Below are 19,916 nucleotides of genomic sequence, written 5' to 3' on the forward strand. Positions count from 1 at the left end.
TTACAAGTTTCAATTTTACTTAAAGATCACTTTTAAACAACCTGATTAGCATGAATGAATCTGTTCGTGAAATCCAAACAATAACAAGAGGCAACTTGGCTAATGCATTGGAAAATTTATACATATAAATGTGTGTGAAATTAAAACTATAAAATGTTTTCTTACCCCTGCCTTATGTTAGTAACAATAAATACATTTTTATAACAGAATGTGGTGGGTTTCATGGTTATGGATGGTTTAGGATGTGAACGTATTTATAGATGTGTGTATGGGTTAGGGTGTGCGTAATTGGTGAGGAAAATACAAAAGATGAAAAATTATTTTTATAAATATGAAAAAGATGGAGTGTATGCTACCTAAATTGGAAATATAACGTTTAACTTACCCCTCCTTAAGTAACACTGGCTCCAGACTGTTTTCTCCAATTGGAAAAAGGCTGCCGGATTCATGGTCTGATCCATTCTCATCAATACAGGGTGTAGAAATATTTTCCAGAAATGCTTTTACTGCCTCAACATGCTTTTCTGTGCAGAATTTTTTATACAACTGTCCGGTGTACTCTTCTTTACAGGGTTGCTGTGAGGAACGCGAACTTACCAAATTGCCTAGCGATTGTATTGTCTTCGATATCAAGGTCAATGTACGATTCGTTTGACAGTCCTAATAGAAAAAATATTGAAAGTAATAAATATGTAAACACCATTCGAAATGTTCATGATTTACCAGTGGCTCTGTGGTGAGGTCGAACAATTTTGGGCCTAGTATGGCCGGTGCAAAAAAGCGCAGGAATATAAAACCAGATACAACCGAATAACGAACTTCACGATTGTGGGGAAAATGTCGTCCGGCACATTCTCGCAAATCATGAAAAATTTGGCACAACACTTTGGGACAACGGACAGCGCTCTTGGTAATGGCGTCGAATACTTTTTCTACATAGTCTTGCAGATGATGTAAGTTCGTATCGACCGCAGAGCGATCTTTTACTTTGGACGGATCTATTTCGCAGGGCTTCTTTTCAGCGAGTATTTGCGCTAAAACGGGCCGTAGCGTTTGGTGTAAATAGTGTAGGCCCGATAAGCGCATCGCCTCGTCCATCATTTTCGAAACCAAAGTATTACCTCGAAATATGGTTGTCGGATCGGTTAGATTTGAGATCTCATGGTCTGCCAATGCCTTTATAATGGGTGCAATGCGACCCGTATGTGTAAAAAGACGTACCAGCGGCTGCGACACATCCGTTTTACAAGACACCAACTCCCCTAATATGAACACTGACGACAATGTAATGGGCCTTTGGTCCACGGATTCCAGCAACAGGTTCATAAGATCATCGTAGGTGGCTAGCGGGAAAACATGGTCGGCGGTGTAGAGTATTTTTAAGCGTAGTGACCCTATTGTACTGTCTCCGCTTAATCTGGTACCAGGAGGAGTAGCACATGACCGAGCCGATGGATTTACTGACCGCACTGAGGAGCTCAGCGACCGCGGTTGAAGGTAATACCATGCCGAGGGTTGTATGGACGCTTGTTGCTGTTTATTACGCAATGGCAGTTTTACTTCGCCAAGAAACACCTTGTCGGACATTCCGGAAGCATCGTGCCAAACCGACACCGTTATCTCACATAAATCAGCTCCACCAACGGGATATATTGTATAGGCTTTGTTCGAATTGATAGTGCCACCCCCACTGCTCGAATCGTAATGTGCCGACTTCGTCGAGGACGAAGTATCACCATCAATACTAAGGTCAAAACTCATACTCTCGTCAAATTCCGGATTAACTGTCTTCTTCCGTAACTTTGTTCGTTTCGATATCTGTCGTTTGTTCGAATACGTGGCCGTGCACATGACAAAGGGATCACAAGTACCATTCTTCTTCGGCAAATCTGTGCACTCTGGAACACGTATCGTCACGCGAGAATGCTTCCCATTCGCCGCCGCCGACATTGATGCATTTTTCCAATTGGTTCCATCCTCCATACTTTGTTGGTGCTGAAGATGGTGCAGATTGTATATTGAGCCACTGCCACCACTAGATCCACCACCTGTGATTCGATGTTTACTCGTATTGTTTCGTTGTATGTTGCTCAGTTCACTATTCTCTTTGTAGTCGTTTTGCAGTGACTGATGCTGCTGCACAAATTCCTCAATAATATCACTATTATTGCGATCGTAATCGCTTGGTCGCAGCATGTTAATGCGTTGCTCGCTTATTTGTGCGGGTGATTCTTCGAATTGTACCTCTATGTGTGCCATACCCTGTACTTCTGAGTCCGAATCTACCGGCCTCAACGAAAACCAATGATCCTTGTGATTGTACATGTGCAATTCTTCACGTTTTATGGCAATTTTTCCGATGGGTTTGTCTTGTTTCATGTGACGATCTCTGTCCCAAACATATACCGATAGGTAACGAAAGCGCCGGGGAATTTTAAACTGATACTCTTCGCCAAAAAATGGCGACAATGTTCGTTCTATGGTGGGTGTTCGGCAAATTTCCTCTTGATCCAAGGCGATTGTGCAGTAAACATCTCGTGTTCCTTGAGTGCTGCAACTCGTATTTGCCGCATTTCGACTGCTTAGGTTTTTCGCTTCACCTATAGTAAAGTATAAAAATGTAATGACGACATCAAATTGTTTTACCGAAGTGATATTATATTTGGTTAAATGTAATTGTGACAATATAGGGTAACAAAAAACATTATCCGAAGCTATAGACAAAGTATAAAATTCAACATACGAATAGTATATTTAAATAACATGACTGTTCGTAGGCATAAATCAACTTCCGCTGAAAGTAGTTACCTTGTGTGATTAAAGTTGAAAAATATACTTATACAAATTGCGGTGTCATTAGATGGTACTAATAGCAATACATTAGAGACATATATGTAAATGCCAGTTAAAAGTTGTTTTTATATTGAAACATTAGCTCTAATTATGTCGTGACTTTCCTTAAATGAAAAAAATGCATTACTATTCAAAACATGTACTGAACATTTCTGACTTTGGACATTCATTGGAGCAAAATTAAAGCTCGGCATGTTACATTCTAAAGTTGCTGGCTCCCAATTTTTTTTGTAAATATAGGTCTTTCGTTGGAGGATCTTTTTCGAGTTTTTTTTTCTTTAACATTTTTCAACCCAAATTTTATAAGTGTTGATATCAGGATTATGGCACTAGACCGGAGATATTCTAATGTTTTCAAAGCGAAAATCATATATATACCATATATACTGAGTTAAATATTCATACTTTACATACTTGTATGGGGCCCATCATGGGGTCTTTTATCTATCTGAAGACCCTCTCCATGACACCTTTTTTTATCTCATTCAATGCAGTTAGACCAATATTAGGCACAAAAGTCATACAAAAATTTGCAAAAATGATTAGTTTTTTAGTACTGCTTTTCCCATTGCAATACTTTTATTGTCACCACAAAGTAGTAGGTAGGTTTTATTTTAGTCTGTAGGCCTACTATTTATTTTACTTTACTCATTCTTTATTTTAGTCTCGATTTACATTAGGCGAGTTTACTTGCGGCAATTTTTCTCGTTCCTTTATAAACTTGCCTCTTGCGTTTATAAAAGGCAATTATGTTCCGACAAGTTTAGTTTTCAAAACAATGAAAATAATGTCAAATACGAAAAATATAAAGGAATTGCCGGTATGATCAATTTTTTCCATTTCAATTCCCCTTACGTGTCTCTCCTACAAACAGAGGCTTGCCGCAAGTAAACTTGCCTAATGTAAATTGGGACTTACAATAATTTCATTTGTTTGTCCCAATTTACTTGCCTCTTGCGCTTATACCTTGGTAGAACAAACAAGGTAAAGTAAATACTACAACAAATACAACTCAACAACAATCACATACAAAATTCTTTTTTGATTGTAATGTTAGTGTCACCGGTATATGTAAACAAAAGAAGGAAATGTCTATAAATTATTGAAATTTAGAAAACTAATTTTTTTCACATTTCATTATATATTTTGAAAAACATCAATGAAAATTCGTTTAATTTTCAATTTGAATGTTTCCATATCATTCCACTAAATGGATAATTTCTCGCAGAAGGTAGAATTTTTGCAAACATCTTTGGGATCGCTGAAAATTAATTGAAAAGGGTGAAATCAAAAGGCACATGTTTATTAGGGCTTTATTTTTTTTTTTCAAATTTAACAAAATACCACACTTATTAACTAATGTTGTACCGCCTCTGTAAGTAGTGTTTTAGTGTGCGGCACGTCGTTCGGACTTGGATGAGGTTACATGTCCTTGATATGAAGAAGTATTTATGGGAAATAGTTTTTTTCGGAATGATATATTTTTTCCTAGAAAAATATTTATCCCCAATATACCTGGAAAATAGAAACAAATATGTATATAAAACGTCGTACGGAATTTGACACGTAACATTACGGGCCAGCCCAGTCTGCTGGATATTGCTGTTACCGTATATTGTTCTACTATGCGTTTATACAAGTAATTCTGTTTCGGCAAGTTTTGTTTTCAAAACTTTGGAAATAAAGCCCCGATTTACATTAGGCGATTTTCCTTGCGGCAAAACAAAGAAATATTTGCTCTGTTCCACAATCTGCAAGAATCTACTATTTTTTACTACGATAACAATTTTTCGGAATAAATAGTAAAAATTAGTATATTCTTGCAGTTCTGGAACAGGTCTTTTAACAAATTTTTAATCGATAAAAATTACAGAATAGGCCTACTGTATTTGTCCCAGTAGTTCGGCACTTTTTGTATTTGAACTCAAATAAATAAATAAATATATACGAAAAAATCTTAAAAATGCTTAAACAATACTGTCAGCTAACTTGGTGTAAAATTTCATAGGTATGGGACAAATTATTATATCGAAATTTAATTTAATTTTTATCAGTGAGGGTTTTTCAACACAACGAAAATGCAAGTTTCTTAAGAAAAATAAATTGTAGAGATGTTAAACTTTGGTCTGTTCCAGAACTGCAAGAATCTACTATTTTCTACTATTTTTTCCGATAACATAAGGGAAAAAATGTTATCGTAGTAAAAAATAGTAGCTTCTTGCAGGTTCTGGAACAGAGCACTTATAAGCTTTGTAATTATATTAAAAGAAATTTTCAACAAAATTTTTGTTGTATAGATGGAGAATAATTAACAGAACACTTTAGAAAAAGAAAGTTTTAAAAATATTTGTAATTGTACAATTTTTGCTGATGCCGACTTTTGGGACAACAAATTGTAAAGTTTGCCTGAAGACGGTATGGTGTTAAAACATTGATTTTTTTCCATTACTTTTAACTTAAAATTATTAAAATTTTAAAAAACACGTTAAAGGCTAATCGATAACAAATAATTTCAATAAGAAATGAGTTTTAAAGGAGTACAAGTACATATGTACGTTGTGGAGTGCCGAGAACTGGGTAATAAACCATTGTCCTTTAAAATATTTAAGAAAAATTGTTTTATCTGAAACTTGGTTAAAAAAAGCTGTATTAAATAGTGAAGTTTTATGTCCGAAATATCAAATATTCAGAAATGATCGTGTTGCTAAAAAAGGTGGTGGAGTCCTTATTGCAGTTGACTCCTCTTATTCCACTAATTTAATTGAAATAAATAATATTCCTGATATTGAATTTTTAAGTATATCCATTGAACTAGGCAATTTTAAATTATTTATAACTTGTTCCTATATTCCTCCTTCTTCTCAACTTGACATATATAAAAAACATATATCCGCAATCAGTTCAATCGTTGGAAATATGAATGAAACCGATCGAATTTTGGTTCTGGGCGATTTTAATATGCCCTCTGTTAAATGGCTCTTATTACCAGATTCTGAAGCTCTAACACCACTAACATCCCGGGCGAATGCTAATCAAGATACATTCGAAATTGTTAGTCGATTTTGTGACCTCAATCTTCATCAAATAAACGATATACTGAATAGTTACGATAGAATCCTTGATTTAGCATTTGTAAATGTTACTCAATATTTTGAAATAATTAGAATTCCACCAATTTCTATTCCTGAAGATAGTCATCATCCCTCATTATGTATAACCATGACCCATAATCATTCCTTTGGGGAAAATCAGTCCAAAGTGTTAAAAACTGTCCTTAATTATAAAAAAACAGATTTTCGGAAACTCAATTCTCTTATTTCTTCTGTTAACTGGACATCGGTATGTCTTTGCAGCAGTGATATTGATCTTGATATTAAAATTAACAAATTCTATGAGATCATAAATAAATTTATGCTTGAATGTATTCCAACTATTAAAGTCACAAATTCTTATAAATTTCCATGGATTACTCCTGAGTTATCAACTATAAAAAATTCCAAAAATAAACTTTTTCGTAAATATAAAAAGTCAGGTTCTTCAATTGACTACGCCAATTATTCTGTAGCTAGGTCTAAGTATATGCTAGAATCTCGTAGATCATATAATGAGTACCTTAACAAGATTAAAGAAAATTTTAAGTCCAATCCTAAGTCCTTCTATGACTTTGTTAATTTAAAAAGAAAAACACCTTCTAAGCCCTCTTTATTGAAATTCAATAATCAAGAATTTACTAAAAACACAGATATTGCTGAATGTTTTGCAGAATTTTTTGCTACAACTTATTCAAGTGCATCTTGCCAAATTAGAGATACATATCCTTATAAATTATCTCAGATTGATGAAATTTACATGCCTTTCTTACAATACCAAGACGTTTCCAAAAGTCTGCGATGTTTAAAACCCATTAAAAGTCCAGGTCCCGATGGAATACCTAGTTTAATTCTGAAGCATTGTTCAGTTGCATTGTCAACCCCTTTAACTCTATTGTTTAACTATTCCCTTAAATTCGGTCATTTCCCCGCAATATGGAAAAAGTCTTATATTGTACCTTTACATAAGTCAGGCAGTCTGACTAATGTATCCAATTATAGAGGAATTGCAAAATTAAGTGCAATTCCTAAATTGTTCGAAAAACTAATTACTTCTGTAATTTCCCATAAAATTCAACCCATGCTAAGTCCATATCAGCATGGTTTTCGTAGTGGTCTTTCGACCATAACAAACCTTATAGAATTCACATCGAATGTAATAAAAGGATTTGTTCGGCATAATCAAACTGACGCAATATATACAGATTTCAGCAAAGCATTTGATAGGGTTAACCATAGGCTTTTGTTGTATAAATTAGATTATATGGGCTTTAATACTAATTTAGTAAGATGGATATCTTCTTATTTACAAAATAGATCACAAACAGTTTTGTTTGATGGATGTGTCTCAAAATCGATTGACGTGCCATCGGGTGTTCCGCAAGGAAGTCACCTCGGACCGGTTCTCTTTCTTTTATTTATAAATGACTTGCCAAACTCAATAATGCATTCTAGATTGCTAATGTACGCTGATGATGTCAAGCTATTCATTACTCATAAATCGGAAAAGCAAGCTGATCTTCTCCAGAGTGATTTAAATAGCCTTTTTCAATGGTGTAAAATCAACTGTATGGACTTAAACTTAAAAAAATGTAAACATATGTGTTTTTCCAGATCTTCTTCTTTAATAAGGCAATACAATATTAACGGTTCTCAATTATTAACTGTAGCATCATTTGTTGATCTTGGCCTTTTGATGGATCGAAAATTAAAATTTAATAATCATGTAATTTCTATTGTTAATAAAGCGCATGGAGTTTTAGGATTTATAAAAAGATGGGCCAAAGAATTTTCAGATCCCTATATAACAAAACAACTATTTACGTCACTTGTAAGACCTATATTAGAATATGGTTCTGTTGTATGGGACCCTCAATACGCAGTGTATTCTGATAAAATTGAATCAGTGCAGAAACAATTTTTGCTTTTTGCACTGAGAGGTTTACATTGGAATAGCGATTTTGTCTTGCCTTCATATACAAGCAGGTTAAAATTAATTCGATTACCTACATTAAAAAGTAGACGCACAATGTTAAACACTATGATGGTGCATAAAATTTTAATGGGTAATATTCCCTCGGATTTCTTAATATCATCTATTAGAATAAATGTGCCTTGTAGAACAATTAGAAACTATCAACCCTTATTTAGAGATTTCCACCGCACGAATTACTCTATGGGAGATCCTATTAACAAAATGTGTGTAGATTTTAATTCCATGTATTGTAATGTAGACTTTGGCATGAGCCTTGACCTTATAAAATCTAACATAATTTTATTTTTAAATGAATAGTATATAAAAATGTATTAGTAAGTAACTAACTAGCTGATGAAGTAAATTCTGTAGCTGGTTTTCAATTTCCCTCTCATACCCCATCATGATGCGGATCATGGTGTGTACGCGATCCCTACGTAAAGGGAGGTCGCCCCCTCGGTCGGCAGGGGTGGGAAAGTGAGGCGTGGGAACGTTCGAAAAAAAAAAAAAAAAAAAAAAAAAAAAATGTAAAGTATGCATCTCATGCCGACAATTGGGAAATGGTGCCGACTACTGGTGAAAAAGCAGTATTTCGCTTATATTGCAATTTTTGCATATTGAACAGAAATAAAAAAGGTATTTATATAGTCTAAAACTACACAAAATTCAATTTGATTGGACATTTAAAGTGGAATTAAATAGTGGTAATAGCACATACGTACAAAATATTAGTCCCACAATATCACTCATGTGACTTCATAAGAATAAACTCTATCGATATCCGAAGGCTATATTGAGTTAAACTATTTTGGAAAACTTTCGAGAATGACATTATTAACCACATTGATTGTATTATTTATTGTTTGTTGTATATTGTAATTCGAAACTGAACACAGAAAAGAGGAGAACAACTAAGCAAAACCAGCATCTGTGCAAAACCTACAAACATGTATACACAGGCTGACTTACAATTGAGTACATATGGAAGACCGGAAATCGATTTGAACGCACGTACAAGGTGTACATTTAAAAGAACCGCAAAACAAGAGCAACAACAAGGTCTTGTAGTGTACAGGTACTCACTCCTTAGCAGCATTGGCAGATCGACGATTAAAATCATTTATTGATTAGGACGTCAAAAAGAAGATCTAGGGTTTGTAATTTTATACCAGAATATGAAAGAGAAGCTAAGAACCAACAAACAAGTTTTTACATCTCCATCTTTCCATAAGAAGACAGAAGATTCACCCAAGCAACATTCGAAAGCAGCATGTGGTATTGGATACCTTCAGTCGCATATGAAAACGTGAGAGTGCAAGTCATATGAATGTAAATAGACATCAACAGAAAGTAGATGGAATCAAGAAACATGTGTGAATGAGTGTGAATGCAGTTACACAATGAATAGATGTGTTGAAATAAACAAATCGCAATGGTCACTGGTGCCAAACAACAACCTTAAGGGCATGTATAGGGAATAGTAGAGAACAGATGTTAAAACACCGCCGAGATGCAAGCAAACCCGTGATCATGAATCCATTACATTTTACATGAAGAATCAACACGTGTTTTCATATAAAGCGAGTAAACGGAAGGAAATGCTAAATAACATCAAATATGTGAATCAGCATTTAAACGAATGAGAAGAACATTATTGACAACATTAAAGAACCCAACAGAACATAATGGTAATTTTAATATATAACCTATTTATGTTGCTTTGGTCGTTTATTAGTAAATAGTAAGGAATTTATAGTATTTACACTCTGGCCTTATATCGTTTGGCGAAGAAGAAGCCGAGCAAAATGTTTGTCTCCAAAGAGCAGTGAAACCACACAAGTGATCTGTCATGACATCGCTGCAAAATTTGAAGGAAGTGGTTCCATGAGATGCAATGATCTTTTGCATTGGTTCAAAGGAAGTCATGAAAAATCCGATCTTTCATCAGGATTTGAACCAATTCCATCAATCCAATAGAGATAACTTTTCTTTTTTATTTAAATGCATATACAGTTTGTCAAGTAATTGTTTTCGGACAAGAAAACAATTCTCTGTATTAATTTATGAAAAAAAATGACTGATAATTGTGATAAAAAGGTCGGTCTGTGTAGAAAATATTTTTTTGTAACTTATGACAGTCCAACCTCGTGAACTAAAAACATCATAAAACGTCTTAGTATTCTCAGTAGTTAATCCTTCATAAAATGTTATGATTTTCAGTATTTACATTTCGAAAACATTTATTTGACAACTTGCATTACAGATAGTTATTGGTTTTCGTTATTATTGTTGTACTACGTGAGTTATATAACCTGACCTTTTATGTATAGCTATATAAGCTTTATTTTTTAACTGGTATGATGTTATCAAATACTTAAAATCACGACCACGGTTTTATTCTGTGTCAAAGGATTAGTGAAAATGCCATACAAATGGTTGGTGAAAATGACATGCTTATGACCCGATAATGAATGGTATCATTTGGGGGTCGAACTCATATGAAATTCATTGGTGAATAGCCTAAAAATATCATTCCGATCAGATTTTCTTTTTTTTAATAATGTCACTGTTTATAGGGATCTCTAAACAACTGCTAATAAAATGTAATGAACGGATTGTCTTTTGACGCTACCTTTAACGACATCCAGATATTGTTAAAATGTGAGAAATAGACGTCATCCATTAGGATGCCATCCAATTGCTAAAATGTAAGGTATGGAGTGCCTTTTTCACGGTTCCGTTTGAACTGCTTCAAAACATGCCGAGAACTACATTGCACAACTTCCAATTTATTTTACTCGGAGCCTATACATTTCTTAAATGGCTAAGATTTTGATTTAAGAATACATATGTATGTACGAAGAGGACTGATAAAAACCCGTTATTTTAAATTCAATTCTGGGAAGAGGAAAAAGTAAGTGGGGCAAAGTCCGGTGAATACGATTGTTTCATTTTTGCCAAAAAGCCATGTACAAGCATCCATGTGCGAGCTGCTGGTGTGTGTTATTACGGTGCAAAATCCATTAATGGGTTTTCCCCAATACGCCATACGACGCAGAACTTCAATGTAGTATTCCTTATTGACCGTACGATCTTCTGAAAGTAATTCATGATGCACCACGCCATTGCAGTCGAAGAAAACAGTGAGCAAAGCCCTCTTCTTTGATCCATTTTATTGAATAAAAAACTAAAGAGCAAACTAAATGTCGCAACCTTGATATCGACTTTTTTAACTTCACCAGAGACTTAGATGATCAAATGACAGATATAAATAGGGAAGTCTGAAATGCTTACCAACGTATATCTAAGTTTAATGCCATTTTTGAGAGATATCCCAATATTGATGAATTTGTCTCGTCCCCAGCTACGTCTGAACCGAAACGTAACAGGTCCAAAAACAAGAAGACTAAGTCCAAGTCTTCTAATAAACCTGGCGTTTCAGGTAGCGGAGTTTTCGATCCACCTGCCGCTAACCCAGTTGCAGAGATTGTTGGAGAGAAAACTTTAGTTACCACAGTATCTGGTTCAATACAGCCAACACAGGCTGCTACTGGAGAGGTTGCCTCGGGCTCCGCTACACCTCTGAGTTCTGTGAGTACTTGTATTCCAAACATGAGGAGTAAACGAGTCCTAAAAGATTCTACACTCTCTATGAGCGCTCCGAGTAGTTCTGCTCCCGCTCGTAAGGAAAAAGAATCGAAACAAACTTCTTCAGTGGCATCTGAACTGGTACAAATTAGAGATGGGCGCGTGCCTAAAAATTAGGCACTAACATGCACGAACTCGGACCAAAATTTTTATGCACATTCACGCACAAACACGGCGTTTTTCGAGAAGGCACGAACACGCACACTCACGCACGAAATTACAAAAAAAGAGAAATCGGTATCGGTGTACATTTATTTGTTCAAAAAATATTCATATGTACTTCTAAAAATTTTCTGGCTAATTGTCTATATATATAAAAATGGTGTAAAAAATGTATAGTAATTCATAAAATGAGAACGGCTTGGCCGATTTCTGTAAAATTTTTTGTCAGTTATTCGTATTTTCGAGGAGAAGGTCTTTACGGAAGAAAATTTTGGAAAATCTCTCTGGAAAAGTCGGAAAATTGGAAAAATCGACAATTGAGTTTTTGTATGAAATTTTATTCCTTAATAGCGAAACGAAGTTCGCCGGGTCCGCTAGTTTTAAATATTTTAAATTAGACTGTTTCCAAAAGTTAAAAACATAAGCCTGGCTAGATACGGCACTCGATAATACGAGTATGTATCAATTTCTGTTTCAATTGGAGACTTTTTCATTTTTCGTCGTTTTGCCATTTTTTCATCTGAAAATTCGTGTTCTCACTTTGTATTTTAAGTATATTATATTATATTAAGTATATTGTATATTAAGTCCACTTGAGATGAGAGAGGGGCCAAGATAAATCCTGGGCTTTGCCATGTTAAAGCCGGTCAGGGCCGTTCCTTGGTATCTTCCATCCCCTACGTCACCCATTAGCTACCTCACGCTTTTACATTAGCTAACAAAAAATTCATCTCCTTAAACGGCGGAAATAAAAACGTCCCTATAAGATGTGTCATTGTTGGTACAAATTTGTTAATTTGCTTAAGCGTTTAATCAATGATAGTTTAGTTTTAGCTTTCAAATCTTTCATGAATTGAGAGTCAATGGTATCAATTGAACAGACTTTCAAAAGTTTTTTAGACCAAAGGGCAAAAGTATGCATAGTAGGGTACTTTTCCGAGCTTAATTTTTCGGAACACTCTTTGAATATTTTATGAAAATCCAATAGAGTTTCTAGCAATGAAAACTTTAAGTCAGATATACGATCCAACTCATTATTTTATAGCAAAATACTCTTAATCTCATTCTGGACTTGGTATATGCTCTCAAGCATAATATATGTTGAATTCCAACGTGTTCTTATATCTTGTTTTAACACTTTCGACAGTTTGTTGTTTAGCGCCGAGTGTTTAAAATATCTTACAATGTTTCTGGGCAGTCAATCAGTTTTCCCAATTCGGAAAGGGGACGTTTTTCAATAACATCATCCATAACAGATAATACAGTCAGAGTAAGAGAGTATATTGAGTAGTTTTTGTAATTGCTTCTCTCATAAACAAAACAAATAGCAAACAAACATCATCTTTTTTCGCTCATACTCTGGCCTCTCCATAACAAAATGGCAACAAGTACCAGACTACAAAAACGAAGCAAATAAGTTTAGGAATATTTTGGTCGGTTTTAGTACAAATACCGCAGACAATACATAGACCGTTATCTGTGGTTCCGGCCATGAGAACGGTTTTTGTCTCAAGGTTTTCACCAAACACGGCTGCCGATGATGTAAATTATTATGTAAAATCAAGAATTAGTGGTGATTATTTCCTGAAGAATTTAAAACTACGTTCATCCTTTTCGGTTCGTAGGTCTTCATTTAAAATTGTTGTACCTCAAGATATTTATGATCAGATAATAATACGAGAATTTTGGCCTGCTGGAGTTTTTGTCAAAGAATTTGTTGAGAAAACAGTTAATTTAGTCCGTCTACCTCAAAGGTTAGAAACGGACACAAAAAACTAATTGATTCATTTCTAGTCTGTTACCAGAATGTTGGAGTATTAAACTTAAAGTTGACCCGCATATTTACTGATAGCTTTGATTTTGAATATAAAATCTTAGCATTTTCTGAGACTTGGTTGAAGTCTTCTATCTTAAATACTGAAATTCTTTGCTCAGGTTACCAAACTTTTCGTAAAGACCGTTTATTTAAAAAAGGCGGTTGTGTTCTTATAACCGTTGATTCTTCTTATCCCTCTAACTTAATTTTATTAGATAATGTTGATGATATTGAATTTATAGGCATATGCATAGAATTATCCAAATATAAACTATTCGTTACCTGCTCATATATTCCACCATCATCCGATCCAACTTTATATTTTGCAGATGAGTGATACTGATCACATTTTGATTTTAAGAGATTTTAATTTACCTTCTGTTAGATGGCTATCGCTGCCAGACTCAGAAGCGTTGACCCCTTTAACTACCAATGCTAACACTAACTTACATTTGATATTGTTAATCGATTTTTTGACATGAATCTAATCCAGATAAATTATATTACTAATACTCATGACAGGATACTTGAAAATTTTAGAACTCAACCACTAGTAACTCCTGAGGATGAATACCATCCCACTCTTTGTGTATCTATGATTTATAATGAATCATTAATTAGAAACAATACAGAAAATACTTCAAAAACGGGTTTCAATTTAAAAAAACTAACTTTTGCAAATTGAATTCTCTTCTTTCAAAAGTCGATTGGGCTACGCGTGTAGAAATGAGAATGAATTAGAATGCGCTGTTGATAATTTCTATGATATCTTAAACCACATTCTCTCCAAATGTGTACCAAAAATTCGAATAAATTGTGTAAATAACTTACCCTGCATCAACTTATTATTTTCAAAAAGAATGCCAGTTAAATACTCCATACCCTTACCAATTATCGCGATTAGATCATATTTCATTGTCATATCTTCAAACCGATGACATCTCAAAAAACTTACGGAAACTTAAAACAAATAAAACTTCTGGTCCTGATGGTGTGCCTAGTACTCAAACATTGTCATACTACCCTGGCAACGCCTTTGACTTTGCTATTTAACTATTCTTTAAAATTAGGTCATTTTCCATCATATTGGAAAAAATCTTACTTAGTTCCCCTCCATAAGTCTGGCAGTATAAGCGATATCTCAAATTACAGAGGTATAGCAAAATTAAGTGCTATACCGAAGTTATTTGAAAAACTAATCACTGATATTATTTCTCATAAAATTCAATCTATTCTGAGTCCATGTCAGCATGGATTTCGCAATGGACTATCAACTATTACAAATCTTTTACAATTTTCATCTGATATTATAAAAGGGTTTAAAGAACGTAAACATACTGATAGAATTTATATTTTAATGGAGCCAAAATTAGATTTTAATAATCACATTATATCAGTGGTGAATAAAGCAAATGGTGTATTAGGTTTTATAAAACGATGGACTAAGGAATTTTCAGACCCATATGGGCCTTGTAAGGCCCATATTAGAATATGGGACTGTAATATGGGATCCTTACTATGCAATTTATGCCGATAAAATGGAATGGAATGGTTCTTACTCTTTGCATTGAGAAGTTTTCATTGGAATAGTGACTTTGTTCTTCTTTCATACACTAGCAGGCTAAAATTAATTCGATTACCACATTAAAAAGCAGACGCATAATGATGAGCACTATTTTTGTATTTAAAATTTTACATGGCGATATACCTTCGGACTTCCTTATTTCTTCGATTAGATTAAATGTTCCTATCTAGTAGAAACTATCAAATATTGAATACTGATTTTCATCGTACAAATTATTTGTCATGTGAACCTGTAAGTAGAATGTGCAGTGATTTCAATTCTTTGTATAGTAACATCACTTAGCATCCACCATTATCCGGATTTTGGTGTGTACGCGATCCCTACGTTCAAAGGGTGGTCGCCCCCTCGGTTCGGTTGGGGTGCGAATGAGTGGCGCTAAAAATTACAATATATGTATGTACGCATTAAGCTAAACCTTAAACAGGAAAAACTACTCAATTTTTTACAAGTAAACATTAAAAATTCTTAAAATAGTTTTGTATTAAATAAAAATATAATTAAACTATGAAAAAATAATTATCCTCCCTTGATAGCTAATACTACACCACATTAGGCATAACCTCAAAAACAATTTTTTTGACTACTCAAAGGCATTAACAAAAATTAATGTATATAAACTAGAAAAAACTTTTTCAATAACACTACTGGAAATGGTGAAGAAGTTTGTTGGAGTACGTAGTATACGAAACCCCAAAATTGTTTAACGTAGGGGGCAAAAAATTTTATGTATAGACGAGCCACTCTAATTAGGAATTACGTATCCATTAAATGAACAACTCGGGAAATTTGCAACTGACTGTTTCTTGATGAATGGACGTCGAGAAACAATTAGCTTGAAAAACATGAGCAGCAACAACCGACAGTTCAAAAAGGAGGAAAACGAACAGTCCAGAAATTTGTGCACATACGGCGATATATGTGAACGGCCATTTAAACCATAAATGTACCGTACCGCTCGGTTCAAAGACAGCTGTAACAAGTGCAAATAACATTGTGCCGTACCCGAATAAATTTCAAAACAATACAGTATAGATGGAAGAACAAGAGCCCTAATTTAACGCTCTTTGACAAGAGATGCCAAGACAAATCAGTGCTGTAAAGAGATCTTAGGGCCCAATTTACTCTCGACATCACACGAGTTATATGCTGCGTAAAGAAAAGCTTATTGTCTAGTATAACACCGAGGCATTCAAGCTGCCCAACATATTCAATAAGCGCACCAGCATACATTACATGAACATTTATACTACTACACGTAGAAAACAAAAGAGCTTTACTTTTTAACGGATTAACCTTAAGCTTGCTGTCATGTATCCACTTTTGCAGCAAATCCATAACTAGTTCTACCTGAGATTGCAACACAGAGGGAAATCTCGAATCTCCTTTAAACACTAATTGAAGATCATCAGCAAAAGCGAACGGGACACACCAACTCTCCAACTTGGCAAAAAGATCGTTCATGTAGGAGAGGTCCCAAAACAGACCCTTGGGGCACTCCGCTACTCACCAAAATTTAGCACTGATATCTGACTAGCTCTTACTATGGTCCAAGTAGCTATTTCACTTTTTTGTGTCATAATTTTTTTAAGTTAGGAAGACAAATTATGCGTCCCGAGATCAAGTTCAATGGTAGAGTAATATAAAGAAATTGCTGTAGTGGGGAACTCGATCAAAGAACGCCTAATTTCATGAAATTCTTTCAATGAAATCACTCTAGTGTGTATCGGCACTAACAGACATTAGATTTTCAGTTTTTGCCAGAAAGAGAGTGTGAGGCGATAAAGTAGCTAAATCGAGTGGTACTATTCGCTACTGTCGATATACATTGTCGCCTTATATGTACATATATGCAACTACAAAATTTTTAAGTTTATAAGGTTAAAAGAATTTGTTAAAGGTCATTTACAACATACATGGAGTTTAGAATGTTCAAAACTTGACTTTAAAATGTTTCTATCGCACACAAATAACACACACTATAGTTTGTCCATATAATGGTTGTGCGCTTCGTTCTGTGTAAGCATAAATGTTGATTGTCTTTTTATGGTATTGAAATACTCAATTGATCGCTCTATAATTAGGGTCAAATGACAGATAAGGAAATTTGTATTGGATCCAAACGACCGTCAACCGCCACCCAACAACAATCAAGCATTACATAAGTAGAAAACAGTGAATTGTAATAACAAATGGATGGATGACACTGGCAAGTTTCAAATATAGCATTATATTATCTGCTACGAAACAAGTACAACTTGAATAGTAGTAAATAGCTTGTGTTTCGCAGCCATCAACGCAGTTTGAAGAATTAATTGTTTAGGCGAAATTTTATATAACCAAATGCAAGTCCCCTCTCCATTAAATTGTTTCTAAAAATATTTCAATGTAAGCGATGTCTTAACTTAGAGACTTGTGTCAATTCGCACAATTTGTGTTCGTATTTGTTTATAAAGAATCGTGCTGTCTAGTATGTTAGTCAACTATGAATTCATTAAATTGCATCATATCATATTCACCATCAAAAATAGTTAAACAAAAGTTTTAATATCTTCTTTTGACTACTACAGAAATCCGCTTTGCGTGACATGGGTATGTATGGAGATATTTAATGCAAAAATACATGATTTTTTTGTCTGTTCCTCGAAGAACATCCGGAGATTGCATTTTGTCAATGAAAATTCTTTTGGTTTTTTTTTTTTATTTCATCGAAGTTGAGATTCTACTGCACAAAGCGGAAATACTGATTACTTCTTTACATAGTTAAATGCAGAAATCAACACATACACGCACTCGTCGAGCGAAACGACGTTCACTTGACGACAGTCAATTATGTACAATATATGCAAATGTGTGCAAAAAAGAATACAGATATGCAAAATTCACATAAGACGAATAACTCGGAGTCCAATATTTATTTATACATACATACTCATAGATGCAGTTTTTACTCAGTTAAGTCATCGTTTGCGAATATGACCTCGCATTTAATTTTCCCACTATGCAAGAAAAAATAATAGAATACATTCTGAACATATTAAGGGGATATAATATTAAATTTGCAATCTGGAATTACTTATATAAATTTATTTTATTGGTGACACCGTGGTGAAATGGTATGTACATCCGCCTTGCACGATGAATACCCGGGTTCCATTCGCAGGCTGAGCAACATCAAATTTTCAACGGTGGCAAAAATAACCCTCAATGAAACGTTGGAGACATTTGCCAAGCATGTAAAAATTCTGTAGAAACAATGTAGACACGCCTTTTGGACTTGGCGATAAACAGCAAGTCTCATATCATTGAGGTAATATGAATCGGGTTGCAATCATTGATATGAGAGAAGTCTCCCTTATCCCTTCTGGGATATTATTATTATTATTATTATTATTACTGTTATGTGCATATTTACCAATTCTATAGCCGTTTTGAATTTTTCATTAACAGCTTACATTGACAATTACAAACAAAAATAATGGAAATGAGAGCAAAGTGTATAAAATATTGAAATAATTAAGAAATTATTAATTTACGACTAGTTGTTACAATTTTCTTGAAACCAAAACCATTACGAATATGTAGTGTCAAAATTTGTAAACAAGGCGAATGTAAATAAGTTAGACTCAAGGCGAATTTAGGAAGGTGGTAAGGCCTTAATCTTCATTTGCTATCAAAAGTTTTCTTGTGAGGAATCCACCTAGAACAAATAAAACAATACAATGTGTTTCACACATTTAAAAATTAAACGTTGTACACGTATATTTTTACAAGAAAAAAGTTTTTGGAATTTACCTATTTTTTATTTTAATTAAAAAAAAAAAATTACAGCAAATGAAGGCCTGGATTCGTTTTTGTATCACCTTCCTAAATTCGCTTTGGTTTGACTGTTTACAATAAAAAAAGATTATTTATCTAACATCGATAATGGATTTTAATATTATTATTTCGCGGTAAATGTAATGGAAAACGGAAGATGCACACCACATTGACATATTTACATATCGTTATCATAAAGCTAAAATACACGCTCTGGATAAATTTCAAGCTTCTACGTTTTTAACGATCCTATTCAAGAAATTCCAAAATACTTAACCCCATACTATAAATTTTATAAAACACAAAAAGGCGTAACCAACATGATTTGAAAATGAACCAGCAGTAGTGATTGCTGTAGTCTTTGATTTTTGAAGCAATTATGTCAGAGGGAGGGTTTATTGAGCTGATTACGGAAATGTATAATATCCGTAGGGGTCGCATCCGTTTTGGACCCGATTCTAGCGATTACAACAAAGTGGTTGTCTTTTGAAAGCTTATGGAAATACCTATCACATGGTGCCATTGTTTTAACCGGTTCGGCTCTTATGCAGCTTATTTCTCCGTATGTGTATCATGAATGGTGATACCTTTGTAAAAATCATAAAGACCATTCTTGTTGTCAATTTTTAAGTCTACAACTTTTAATTTATGCGGTTTTGATAAGTCTTACAGGATATGAAGTAAAAATGAATAAACCCTCAAAAAATTTTTTTTTCCACACATGGGATCGATGGGGTCATTTAGCTTTTTGCGAATTTTTGTCATTTCCCTTATACACATACCATGGCCAAAATCCAAGTTTGGCAAAATTTGTAAAGTTTTAATAAAGATGTTACTGATGTCTCCAATTGAAAATGATGTCTGAAAAGACCGATCTATGTCCTTATTTAAATAAACCTCCCAAGAGATGACAACTGCATAAAACGCATGTACATATGGAAATCAATATTGTAAAGGACAAAAGAAAGTGGT

General features: G+C 34.2%; 1 protein-coding gene across 5 annotated transcripts in view; it reads right to left on the bottom strand.

Moving 5' to 3' along the window:
* The window catches only part of RasGAP1 (Ras GTPase activating protein 1), a 41,547-nt gene that overhangs the window by 12,040 nt on the left and 9,591 nt on the right, over positions 1–19,916 (bottom strand). For all 5 annotated transcript variants that reach the window (XM_073984217.1, XM_073984215.1, XM_073984213.1 and 2 more), the window contains exons 3-4: positions 724–2,600; positions 386–660 (exon numbers count right to left, since the gene is read on the bottom strand). In XM_073984217.1, coding sequence (XP_073840318.1) covers positions 386–660; positions 724–2,600 — 2,152 coding nt within the window. The remainder of the gene's footprint in view (positions 1–385; positions 661–723; positions 2,601–19,916) is intronic.

This window comes from Musca autumnalis, unplaced genomic scaffold (genome assembly GCF_047663935.1).
Source record: "Musca autumnalis isolate F117 unplaced genomic scaffold, ASM4766393v1 scaffold_4, whole genome shotgun sequence".
NCBI lineage: Eukaryota > Metazoa > Arthropoda > Insecta > Diptera > Muscidae > Musca > Musca autumnalis.